The sequence below is a fragment of the Pinus tabuliformis genome, chromosome 2_1 (genome assembly GCF_031772625.1).
Source record: "Pinus tabuliformis cultivar Carrire ecotype Pingquan chromosome 2_1, CPIR1, whole genome shotgun sequence".
Classification (NCBI taxonomy): domain Eukaryota; kingdom Viridiplantae; phylum Streptophyta; class Pinopsida; order Pinales; family Pinaceae; genus Pinus; species Pinus tabuliformis.
Window position 1 is genome coordinate 821,205,196 of NC_142299.1, and position 13,234 is coordinate 821,218,429.

A 13,234-nucleotide genomic window follows, 5' to 3' on the forward strand; every position below is an offset into this window, starting at 1 on the left:
GATGATCATGTCGGCTCATTTATCATGGACGAACCACAATATATACAAGCCTAAGGTCTTCGCTCAAACAAGAAGTTCAGACAAGGCATTTCAGAGAAAAAGTTTCGGTGTCATTACAGGAGCTCGGATAAGGTACAGAGATGATGTTGAAGATACCACAGTAACCACAGTTCACTGCTATGCCAACCACAGTTCACTGCTATGCCAACCACAGTTCGGTGCTATTACAGATTCGGTGCTCCCACAGTTCAATACTACTACAAATTCAGTGCTCCCACAGTTCGGTACTATTACAGATTCAGTGCTCCCACAGTTTGAAGGTCTCACAGTTTCGGTGTCATTACAGTTTGATGCTACCACATGAGAAGGGTTTGGTGCCTCATAGTTTCGGTGCTATTACAGTTCAGTGTTACCAGAGCGAGAAAGTTTCTATAATACCATAGAGAAAAGGTCATGGTGCAACTAAAGTAATGAGGTCTTGTTATAATTAAAATCATAAGATATTGGTGTTATTACAATGATGAGATCTTGGTGCTATTATGAGGTCTTGGTGCATCACAGTGACAAGAATTAAAAGCTAATGCAGTGACATGGATTTTGGAATTCGAACACAGTGAAAAGAAGAACAAACAAGGATGACTTGATGGAGGTAGTCTCAAGTCTAAGTTGTAAGGGTCTTGGTCATTTCATCTTGAATCTACTGAAGGAGGAATTTTGACTGGGTTTTCCCCTAGAGTGGGGTTTTTCCCTGGCTTCTGTTCTCTTTTATTTGTTGCTTGGCATTAGTCTTGATGATAAGAAAAGATAATTCAAAAGAACAAACAAAACAAGTGGGTTCAGTGGTTACACCTCGTTGAAAGGTAGTACAATTCTACTTACCACACGTCAGCTAAAATGACTCCATTTCAAGCCCTGTACGAGTACGAAACTCCGAAATGGAGGGACTTTTCTATCGTCCAAACAAAACTACCAGTTGTTAAAAACTGGTTAGAAGAAACCCAAAAAGTCGTCCAAACTCTAAAAGAAAATCTAAATAATGCAAGAAACCGTATGAAGCGGCAAGCTAACCGAAACAGAACAGAGAGAGAATTTGAAGTTGGAGAATTTGTCAAACATCAACCATACAAGTAGCTGCCCTTAAAAAAAAGGAAAAAATAAATTGGCACCAAGGTTTTATGGACCATATCAGATCAACAAAATGATTAACCAAGTCGCATACATTTTAAGCCTTCCTGATAAAAGTCGTGTTCACAACGTCTTCCATGTGAGAATTTCTGAATCTACACATCAGAAATCCTACTGCAATCACTGGTTTATCATCTCCTACTTGTTCTTTACATTTAACAAGTTATTTAATTACCTAAACAGCGATGAAAACACTATTGCAGCCTACACATACATACAAATCATGAACTGAAATAAACTAAGACAATCACACCAGGGACACCGTTATTTTTGGACAATCGTCCCTGAAAAAAGTTAAAAACCCAATGCGGGAAAACTGGTATAGAGGGTATGTATTATTAAGCAGATTTTTGAATACAACTAGGGTGCCAAATCTGGCTCACCCAACAAAGAATAACCCTGGTAGAAGTACCTCTATTCGGAGACGAATATTTTGGCAATCCAACAACTGGATGATCAAACCCACAGATGACAATTGTTGTTCCCAGTGCTGGGCAATGATGGCTACTCCAAGCTCTGCGCTGAAATTGCGTCACCTCCTCTAGGAGCTGCGTCACCCTCCCAGTGAGCCTTCCTTGCTCAGAAGTCAATATGCTAAACTGTTGCTCTCTCTGCCCCACAGAAAAACCACAGCGCTGCCTCTAAGGGACTGCGTCAACCCCTCTAGCTTTTGCGTCACCCTCTTGGAGCTGTGTTGCCTCTCCTGTCGTTGCTTTCCCATTCTGCTATGTATCCTTGGCCTTGGACTGAAGTCCCTCTACCGAACTGCCCCTCACTGCGACTTCGATCACTTAGCTCGACTTTCTCAGCAAACCACACCCCAGAAAAATCGAAATCTTTGATCTCTTGGTGTATCTCCAACTAACCCTCAAGCCTCCTCTTATACTTTTCCTGTTGATGAATCAATGTCCGTGATCTAATCTCTAATCAACGGCTCATAAGATTAAAATAGGCTTGATCCTCATCACTTAGAACCTTCTCAACCATATTTTTATTAATAGACATTAATATTTTTATTTTCCTAAGTTTAGACTTAGGAACTCATTAAAAATATTAATTATTTTAATAATTCCTCATCCGAGTGGAATCTCTCCAAACAATTTCTGGGTTCTGGAAATCTCATGTGTTCTAGGCCCCTCCACAAAATTTCGGAGCTAGAGCACATCCGATGCTAACCAAAATCAACACTCCCTCTTAGCAGGAATGTGCTCTAGTAACACTTCTCAACAGAAGTATTACACTGATCCACTGCATCGGTCCTCTGTGCTATTGATGCTTGGCCTGCTGCCCTTCATCCACTGCATTGTTTCTTCCTGTACTGCTACCCATGACTCTGCCACTGCCACTGCCACATTTGTACTGCAGCTCCCTCTCAAAATGTTGCATCATGCTATCCATAACATTGCCATTGTTAACTACTGCACTATAGCTCAGTTACTAAGAAGTAAGCAACTGAAACTTCACCCAAAAACTGACATCCTAGTCAGTATGGATGCCTTGTGATCCTGAAGCTACCTCTGCTGCTAATCTGTGTTGACCCTCTACTGCTACTGCGTTGCTGCAAACTGCTTTGTGCCTCTCGCACTGCTACAACATCCACTACGCTGCCTCAGACTTTGGCACTCTAGCTCTGCCACTGTCACTCCATCACACCTCGCTCCAACCGACACCCGTCATTTTGCTATTGTCGTTAAGGGCTCCTGTAGCCATATGTGATCCAAGAGTTTGGGCACCTCAAGGATCCTGCCCCCATCATGTAGTCCTCTCGACTACAACTCGATGTCGCCCCACCTCTTCTCCAGAGGTGCATGAGCACTCATGGCACAATCGTCATCCTCGCCTTCCTTGTCCGCTTTCGCTAGAGCAGCCTTCGATTCAGAAGCTTCCCCCTTGCCCTTCTTCTGGGGGCACTGAGTGGCATAATGTCCCAATTCCCCACAGTTGAAGCATTTAACCTCGGTGATGTCCTTCTTCTTTCTCTTCTACTGCACTTGATGTCCCAACGATGCGAGAGTTGCATCCTCCTCCTCCTCCTACTTGACCCGGGCTCCCTTGTTGCTACTCCCTGTCTTGGTCAATCTCCTGAGCTCTTCTTGTCGAACACCTGCCCACATCTCCTCCCAACTGGGGAGAGTTGCTCTACCCAAGATACTTTGGACAAACGTCTCCCAGTCCTCGGTGACTGCATTCAAGGCAATCCTGACCATGAACTTAGGATCTGGTGTAGACCCCACGGAAGTCAAATGGTCACGAATACCTTGCAACCTGAGAAGTAAGGGATCAATCTCCTCTCCTTTCTGCATCTAGTACTGTCTCAGTTGATTTTCTAATAGCATCTTTCGTTGGACAGAAGAGCCCTGATACAAGGTGGTCAACACCTCCCACATCTCCCTTGTTGTGTCCTTCTCAGCAATGTGTGGTACTACATGATCTTTGACCCCGTCTAGGATCATGCACTTGGCCTTAGCCTGGGCCTCCTCATACTTCTTCAACGGATCAGCGTCGACCGGCACAGCAACTACCTTCAAGGCATAGTCCTTGATGCGATGTTTGTCTAGGATTGCCAGGATCCTGGCCTTCCAGATGACAAAATTGGATGCTCCATCCAATCTGTCCTGATCCCTCAACCCATTCACTGCCATCTCTGCTCAAAAAATAGGACTGGTTCTCTTCTCCCTCTCCTGTTGTCAATCTAGCAAGACTTGGATCTGGATTTCTTTGGCGCAAGAAACCCTCTAAGGAACAAGCTCCTCTAGACTCCCTCTGAGTCCTGATTTCCTTCACAGAAATCCTCCCGCCAACTGTCGAATCACTTCCTCTCCAATCCTCCTTTGCTGTTGCAACCCGGATCTAGATTTCTTTGGCTAGAAATTTGTCAAGGCAGTGACTCCCTCTACCTCGGCTTTGTCTCCACAGACACTGTTCTACACGAACAAAAACAGCATCCCACCAGCTCCTCAAATCGAATCTGCTTTGCTCCTCCATCCCTGGCAACTGACTGTTTCGAACCTCTCAAGCTCTGCGCTGGCCCAGAGAGCTGACGCAGTCACTGCGTGGGCTCCTCTCTGGCTCTGCATCACCCTTTGCAGGCTCGAAATGCTAACACAAGCACTGCATGAGCCTTTGTGTCACTCCTTTGGCTCTGCGTTACTGATGCAGCTGCTCCTCTGCCTCTGAAACAGCGTTGTCACTCGGGACAGCTGCTTCTCTGCAGCAAATTCTCTGGATCTCTCGATTGTTGTCTTCAGTCTCCTATGATCTGTAATGCTCTGATACCATGTGAGAATTTATGAATCTAGACATCAGAAATCCTACTGCAATCACTGGTTTATCATCTCCTACTTGTTCTTTACATTTAACAAGTTATTTAATTACTTAAACAGCGATGAAAACATTGTTGCAGCCTACACATACATACAGATCATGAATTGAAATAAACTGAGACAATCACACAAAGGACACCGTTATTTTTGGACAATCTTCCCCGGAAAAACTCAATGCAGGAAAACCAGTGTAGCATATAGAGGGTTTGTATTGTTAAGCAGATTTCTGAATACAACTAGGGTGACAAATCCGGCTCACCCAACAGAGAATAAACCTAGCAAAAGTACCTCTATCCAGAGACAGATATTTTGGCAATCCAGCAACTGGATGATCAAACCCCACAGATGACAACTATTGTTCCCAGTGCTGGGCAACGATGGCTGCTCCAAGCTCTGCGTTGGAACTGTGTCACCCTCCCAGTGAGCCTCCCTTGCTCAGAAGTCGATATGTTGAATTGTTGCTCTCTCTACCCCACAGAAAAACCCCAGCGTTGCCTCTAAGGGACTGCGTCAGCCCCTCTAGCTTTTGTGTCACCCTCTCTGGAGCTGCGTTGTCTCTCCTGCTGTTGCTCTGCCTCTCTGTTATGTATCATCGGCCTTAGACTGAATTCCCTCTACCGAACTGCCCCTCTCATTGCGAATTCGATCACTTAGCTCAACTTTCTCAGCAAACCACGCCTCAGAAAAATCGAACTCTTTGATCTCTTGGTGTATCTCCAACTGACCCTCAAGCCTCCTCTTATATTTTTCCTGTTGATGAATCAACAATCGTGATCTAATCTCTAATCAACGGCTAAGATTAAAACAGGCTTGACCCTCATCACCTAGAACCTTCTCCCCCATATTTTTATTAATACACATTAATATTTTTATTTTCCTAAGTTTAGACTTAGGAACTCATTTAAAATATTATTTATTTTAATAACTCCTCATCCAGGTGGAATTTCTCCAAACGATTTATGGGTTCTGGAGATATCATGTGTTCTAGCCCCTCCACAAAATTTCGGAGCTAGAGCACATTCGATGCTTACCCAAAATCAACATTCCATGTATCCTACCTCAAAATGGCACTTGGTGAACATCAATCAGCACAGACAACACTTCCGACTTTAGATGACGAAGGAAGGGTTGTTCTAGAGCCAGAAGGTATCATATCCAGTAGGGAAAGGAACCTGTGATCACGAGTAATCAAAGAATACTTGATCAAGTGAAAGGACTTAGTAGAAGAAGAAGCTTCTTGGGAGACTGAAGTGTTTCGTCAACAACATCCGACGTTACGTATGCTTTGAGGACAAAGCATCTTTTTGGGAGGAAGGCAATGTTATATAAAAATTAATTTTGTAACTAAAAGTTTAATTAATTCAAAGGACATGATCAAAGATCATGCCCATTCACCAAGAGGCACCTAGGGTTATATTTAAGACACGGCGTCTCACTCTGTAAACCATCTATTCAGTCATTATTAATAATATATATATCTTTTATGATAAATGTTGAGTTTGTCTCTTCTAGAAAACATCATAAGATGATGTCATAATAAGAGAAATCGTTTAACTGCCTCACTTTGGATTTCTCAACATGGTATCAGAGCTATGGTCATGGTCAAAGGCAATTTGAAGATCACTTATGCATCTTTGAAGTATTCTCAGTGAAAGGTTCATAACTTAAGGACATCTTTGGGCTCAAAGAATTAAGATTACAAAGAGCTAGTTCAGTCTTTTCAAGACACCTTGAAGAAGTAGGAGGATTTCAATATATCTTAAAGAGACAGAGAGCAACAAAAATTTCACAGTGAAAAAGTCAAATCATCTCAGAGAGAAAGGTTCGATGATCTCACAGTCTAGAAGAAATGTAACTTCGCTCCACAGGACAGTGATATAATCCACAGAAACAAGTGAAGTTCGGACCAAATTTCAGTGAGGAATTTGTAAAAGTTGCAGTGATGAACTCAAGACATCTAGTATCACAAGTATAAGGTAAGCACAAGCCTCAGCAAGACAGTTCGAATCAGTTTTGGTGAAAATCACAAGGAGACAAGTTCGATCATTGAGTACATATAATCTCAGAAGTAAATAAGGATTACAGTATGATGTAAGCTACAATGAGATAACTCGATCACCTCAGAAATTGGGTTCATAGTTTTTCAGAGAAGTCACAGTCACAGTGATAAAGAAGAATTCGGGCTCATTGATATGTTTATAGCTGAAGCACTAAGTGTTGAAGCAGTGATATGTATATACAGTGAAGTAGTACATTCAGTCTACAACTAGTTGAGGAAAAAGATCTTGGAATAGCTGCCTATGGAAATCTACCAATGATCTAAGGTATCTATGACTAGAAGAAGTATTCAGTTTGAAGGGAACCCAAAGTTTGTCCTATGGAAGGCACAAAGAACCGGCCTAAAGAACTAAAGTAAATATTATCACTACAACAAGTCTAATGGGCTATCAAAATTCAGAGGTATGTAAACACAAGGTACGTATAATCATAAGCTTTTAGATTTTCAATATCTAAATGATTCATAGCTAGTCTAGGGTAAAAATTGTAATCCTAGATAACATACAAAAAATCTCGTGTTAGAACATTAACTTCTAGAGTTTACAAGTAACCTAGGATGTTAAGCGAAAGTCCTAATATTGATTGAAAGAAGGAATAGCTTGACTTTCAATATCATAGGATTCCATCCTCCATGGTTATGTAGGAGATCTAACTTGAGAAATTAAATCATGTTCTTGGTATCACATGTTTTGCTTAAAAGTATGTATTACACATATATAGAACACTTCAAGGAATCCTTACAAGGTTTGTCAAGGAACACCTCCAGGTATGTCTTAGACCATACATCTTATAAGATTCTCTTAAAAGTACATTCATCATATTTTGAAATTTGTGTTACATTACTAACATCGTTATGTCTAGCTATCTTGAATCATAAAGATTCTTGTTTAGGGTGATTCGTCACTTGATAAATCTACCTTCTTTGCATCCTTGATTGTTCCTATAGAACCCTAGACAAGTTCTCTGAAAAACCCTAACCTAAGGGTATGTTGACAATGAATGAAACCCTAATATACTTAGGGTTATTGATGGAGTCTAAAGAAATTGCTATTATGTTTGATATATTGATGATGTCATGTTTGGGGTTTTGGCATAATCATGAAAACCCTAAAGTGTTAGGGTTAAAAGGTGTTGTCTGAAATCTTGAACCTTTGAACTTCTGGTAAAGTAGGGTTTGCCATGTTATGAATTGAAACCCTATATCCTTAGGGTTTAGTTGGGTCTATAAGCAAAACCCTTGCTATGTATTTAAAGTCCTAGGAATGAAACCCTAGGTATGTGTTCATTTGGTTGAAACCCTAGCTTGGTCTAGGTCGGTATATGTCTAATATGTTAATATTGCCTAACATATGTTATGCTTATGATTGATGATGAATTTCTAGATATATGTATTAACCTAATTATTAATGGTCACAAGTCCTAGGGTTTGGAAACAAGCCCTAGTCAAAGTTTGAAGTTCTAGGATGATGTTTGAAAATCTAGGGTTTTGTAGCTCAACCCTAGTAGTAGTTAAATTCTCTAGTATGTGTGATATGACAATCTGGAATCTATGAATCTATATAGTGATTGTTGAGATTGTGTAAATGAGAAATCTAGGGTGTACATCAAATGCTGGTAGATGCTACTCATGATGTTGATTGAGGTATGATTGGTTTTGATTGTTGGAGCTCATGTATAAAATCTAGGGTTTACATGAAATCCTAGTAGGAAGTCTAACATATGAAATTTGAAAAATTGTTAGATGCATTAATCTGATCTGTTTCTAGGGTTTACTATATGAAAGATCGTATCATGTCATTAAAAGAATATCGAAACCCTAAGATATAATGAGTTTGATAATTTGATGAGCTATGAATGTGATTTAGGATTTGTAACAAAACCTAAGCAAAAGTTGAAGTATTAAAGTATAGTCTCTTGCTGATTATGTTTGTAAAGTCTAATGCTTTCATTATTATAAGATTTTGATATGGCTAACTTCATGCTTTTGTAGTTCTGGTTGTGCTTGCTATCTAAGTTGTGAAGATACATCATTTTCAAGATGATGAAGATGATTGTAAGTAAAGTTGATGTGATAAGCATGATGTGAATGGTGATGGCAATGATAACTCTGATGAGATGATTGGAAGCCATGAAAGATTCTCCAATAAGAAGAAGTTGATCTCCTTGGGTTAAGGGGGAGCCCGAATAGAAGATTAAGAGGGAGCCTGAATAGCAGAAATCTCCCTGGTCGAGAGGGAGGGCATGGCATAGTTTTGATTGGAGAATGCATTTTGAAGGATATGTTGTTGCATGTGAAATAGGAAAGGAAAGTGTATGATTGAGGAATCTGCTATCAAAGATTCGATGGATAGTCCTACTGTGTTGGGAAGCAACATCTGTTGTCTGAAAGACCCCAAAGGTTTGTGTTTGTTTATGAACATGCAAAAGTATATTATTGATTGGGGTTGTGTTTGTACAGGTAAATCTCTCGAAGGTTTTGATAGCATGCTGGTTACCGATCAGTTTGATTGGGAGAGATTTGTTGTTTTTGATCTGCTGGATCAAGGAGTGTTGAGGCTTTGTGAGTAAAGCATTGCATGGGAAGACATCTGGTCGGAAATTTGTGTTGATGTCGAGGTCCTGAAATTGAGAGGGTGGTGGTGGTCATAGAGCTCTGACCTCGGATACACACCTAGATCCCTGGGTTGATGGTTAGCAAGTAAGCTTGATGGTACCTAGAGAGGCTGAAAGCTTGATTCCATCATAGTCCCACTCGGATAGATTGCCCTAGTCAGGAATCTAGTCCGTGGCATTGTGGTGCCTAAATTGTTGAGAGACCAATGGACAGATTGCCCTAGTCAGGAATCTAGTACATAGCATTGCGGTGCCTAAACTTCTTCGTAGATGATTTGTTTTGAGATCTTCCATGTACCCCTATGGTTATATGTAAATATGAATACCTCTCTAGTTAAGAGGGAGCGTTGAAGAATGTAACTAGGTTCAGTCTTCATAATTGTGCTTGAAGTCAAAATGTAATATATTTGTCAAAAGAAAAGCAAAAAGAATTTTATTATTAATTGACTTGTTAAAGCATGGGTTTCATGCTTGGGTCAATTGTTATAGGTCAAGTCTCCATTGTAGGCTTTAGGATTATTTATTTGGGTCAAAGTCAATTTATTGTTCAGTCAAAGACTCCTCCATCAAGTTAGCCTCTTCATCCAATTCTCTATCAAGTCAGCTTCCCTCAAAAGAACACATGTCGGCCTACCCAAAGACACATCTCTTCATGATGATCATGTCCGCTCATTTATGAGGGATGAACCACTATATATACAAGCCTAAGGTCTTCGCTCAAACAACAAGTTCGGACAAGGCATTTCAGAGAAAAAGTTTCGGTGTCATTACCAGAGCTCAGATAAGGTACAGAGATGATCTCAGAGATACCACAATAACCACAGTTCAATGCTATGCCAACCACAGTTTGGTGTTATTACAAATTCGGTGCTCCCATAGTTTGAAGGTCTCACAGTTTTGGTGTCATTACAGTTTGATGCTACCACAGTGAGAAGGGTTTGGTGCCTCACAGTTTCGGTGCCATTACAGTTCAGTATTACCACAGTGAGAAAGTTTCTATACTAACACAGAGAAAAGGTCATGGTGCAACTACAGTGATGAGGTCTCGTTATAATTACAGTGATAAGATATCGGTGTTATTACAATGATGAGATCTCGGTGCTATTATGAGGTCTCGATGGATCACAGTAACAAGAATTCAATGCTAACACAATGACATGGATTTTGGAATTCAAACACAGTGAAAGGAAGAACAAACAAGGATGACTTGATGGAGGTAGTCTCGAGTCTAAGTTGTAAGAATCTTGGTCATCTCATCTTGAATCTACTGAAGGAATAATTTTGACTGGGTTTTCCCCTGGAGTGGGGTTTTGCCCTGGCAGCGTGCCTACATCTTGTGTTCTCTTACATTTGTTGCTTGGCATTAGTCTTGATGATAAGAAAAGATAATTCGAAAGAACAAATAATAATAATGAAAACATCACAAGATAATGTCATAATCAGAGAAATCATTTAACTGCCTCACTTTGGATTTCTCAACAACAGAAACACACTAAACTCAGTTTCATATGCAATCATTTCAATTAGTAGTCTTGCTCTTAATAGTTTTTAAAAATATCTTACTCATCATATATGACCTGCTGTCCCATAAAAAAAAAGCCAATTGGTATTGAAGAATAGCATTAGGCTACTTACCACGGTCCTCTGCAAATGAGACATGAGCAGGAATTACTGTCCGTACCTATTTGAAGACAAACCAGTTAAATAAGCTGGATAAATTCAAAAAAGAAAACCCTTTGGAAAATGAAATTTGTAAAACAAATAATCGGTCTACCCACCTTAGCCATTTTTAAATCTTCCATGCCACCAGCATAATCATATACAACATTTTCATATGGGTCATACATCAACCTGTACACCAATAACAACCAATTCACAGTAACCAACAGAAGAACCTGAAGTATGTAAGCTCTCTTGTGGAAAGAGTGACCAGCTGCCTCTAATAGAATTATCAAACTGCGAAAGCCAAAAAGTGAAAATTATTCTATCCTTAACAGCTCATATTACAAGCATACAGCTTTTATCCAGTACCTATGGCATATATATTATTATACTATATACAAAGACATTGTTGGTTCTAGAAGATATAAAAGTCAAGTTTGGCTACCCATTTATAGTGAAGTCACGCTTCATACAATTTTTCCAGCGAGCATAGTCACGATCATTACAGCCATGAGGCCTATTTGTAAACTCTTTGAAAGTATTTGTTCCCTTTCTTTCTGACGTACTAAAGCTTGAAACCTGAGATACTAAAAAAAACAGTTATGTTGGCCATGCACACTAAAGCACTTTCACTTGAAAGAAAGAGCGGTCACACTAATAGCCATTTCACTACCAGCAGTTCCGCTTGAAAGCAGATTGATGAACCATTTGATATAAACTGATCAAATATTCTTAAATGGCAACATGATTTTCCATGGTTTCTTAGTAGGTCTAGGCTTTATGCTACTTTCTGTTGAAATTGTAACTAGGTTCAGTCTTCATAATTGTCATTATACTTGTATCAACATGTATTTCATGTAAAAACAAAAGAAAAAGAAATTAGTATTACTATTTTGTAGCATGTTCTTCATGCTTTATTTTTGGTCAAAAGAAAAAGTCAAAGGGCGTGTTCTTTGTGACCCTGTGAAAAGAAGAAAATTTGAATTTTGTAAGTGCCATCTGTCCCTCCAAGTTGCCAAGTCGGCCCTCAAGGATGACAAGTCAGCCTGCCCAAGGGTCGTGTCTTTTCGAATGAGGAAACAACTATATATTGGCATCTATCCTCCACCATTTGGCAACCAATTCGGTGATCTGCTGTGGCAGAGTAACTCGGGTCTGTGGAATGGAATCTCAGGCACATACAGTCTGAAATATGCAAGCTACCTGTGGAAGACTATCTCTGAAGTATGTGAGCTACGTGTGGAATACTATCTCTTAAGTATGCGAGCTACCTGTGACAGACCTCTTTGTGATGTGAAGTCTCTCTGTGACAGATCTCTCTCTCTATTCCATATGAACCTGTAACAGATTTCTATGATACTCTCTGCAATGCAAGCCTATGACAGAACTCTATATTATACGAAACCTCTTTGTGATGCGAGCCTGTGACATATAATGGTGTGAAGCAGAAGAAGATTTGTGGTATGTGACAGAACAAAGTTTGGAGGGCTGACTTGGCACTTGGAACCCTGGTTAGTTTGACTTGGATTTCTCTTGCTGATGAAGAATAAATAAGGAAAGAATTGACTGGTTTTCCCCTTGTGGGTTTTTCCCTAGCCTCTGACCTAATCTTTGGTGACTCTTGTCTCTTTTGTACATTGTATTTGTGTAATTGCTTGATGACCTAATGAATGAAGTCAAATCTAAATAGAAGATAAATATATAAACAGTCACAAATAATTACCTTGATTAGAAATCTCTCTTGCATTCGAATTTCAACACTTTCAAGAAACAAATAAACTTCAACCCTCAATACGAGGCCATTCATGATTCAAGTTGTTATTTCATATCCATGCTTCAAGTTTCAACATAAGATAGACCATACTGAAAGAAAAAAACTAACCTCAACAATAGATTCCTTAACATGAACATGGCAAATGGGAAACCGTCTTCCAACAATTCTGCTTCTAGAAATCTTTTTCGTAATCTACCATCAACAGTAAGACATCTGCATCACATATCTTAGAATACAAATGGAAGGAAAGAGCATAACATGAAAATTGTCTCCTGTAAGATTGCACACACCTCTGGGAGATCAGCACTTGTTATTATATCAAAGTCTTTTGGTGTCTTCTTCAAAAGCAGGTCCCTTACACAGCCTCCTACAAGGTATGCTTCATATCCTGCAATGTATATTCATTCTGAAGATAAAGTCTTATAACAGAAAAGCTTTATACATAATTTAAGATTCTAGCTGTTAGAATTTTATCAAGAGAAAAGCTTGATTCAAAATTTAAGATGTTAGCTCACAGCTTCGAAAACAACAATGTACAATGACAGCATTAGTCAGACTGTAGGAATTTACAGGGTAAGTTCCTCAGATAGAACACCAAAGGACACCGCTCCCAAACAGA

At 39.8% G+C, this 13,234-nt stretch overlaps 1 protein-coding gene across 5 annotated transcripts in view; it reads right to left on the reverse strand.

Annotated features, from left to right (window-relative positions):
- Positions 1–13,234, reverse strand: part of LOC149203172 (uncharacterized) — a 276,002-nt gene that overhangs the window by 130,202 nt on the left and 132,566 nt on the right. For all 5 annotated transcript variants that reach the window (XM_089403354.1, XM_089403351.1, XM_089403350.1 and 2 more), the window contains 5 exons: positions 12,906–13,003; positions 12,724–12,807; positions 11,287–11,420; positions 10,958–11,030; positions 10,815–10,860 (listed from right to left, as the gene is read on the reverse strand). In XM_089403354.1, coding sequence (XP_089259480.1) covers positions 10,815–10,860; positions 10,958–11,030; positions 11,287–11,420; positions 12,724–12,807; positions 12,906–13,003 — 435 coding nt within the window. The remainder of the gene's footprint in view (positions 1–10,814; positions 10,861–10,957; positions 11,031–11,286; positions 11,421–12,723; positions 12,808–12,905; positions 13,004–13,234) is intronic.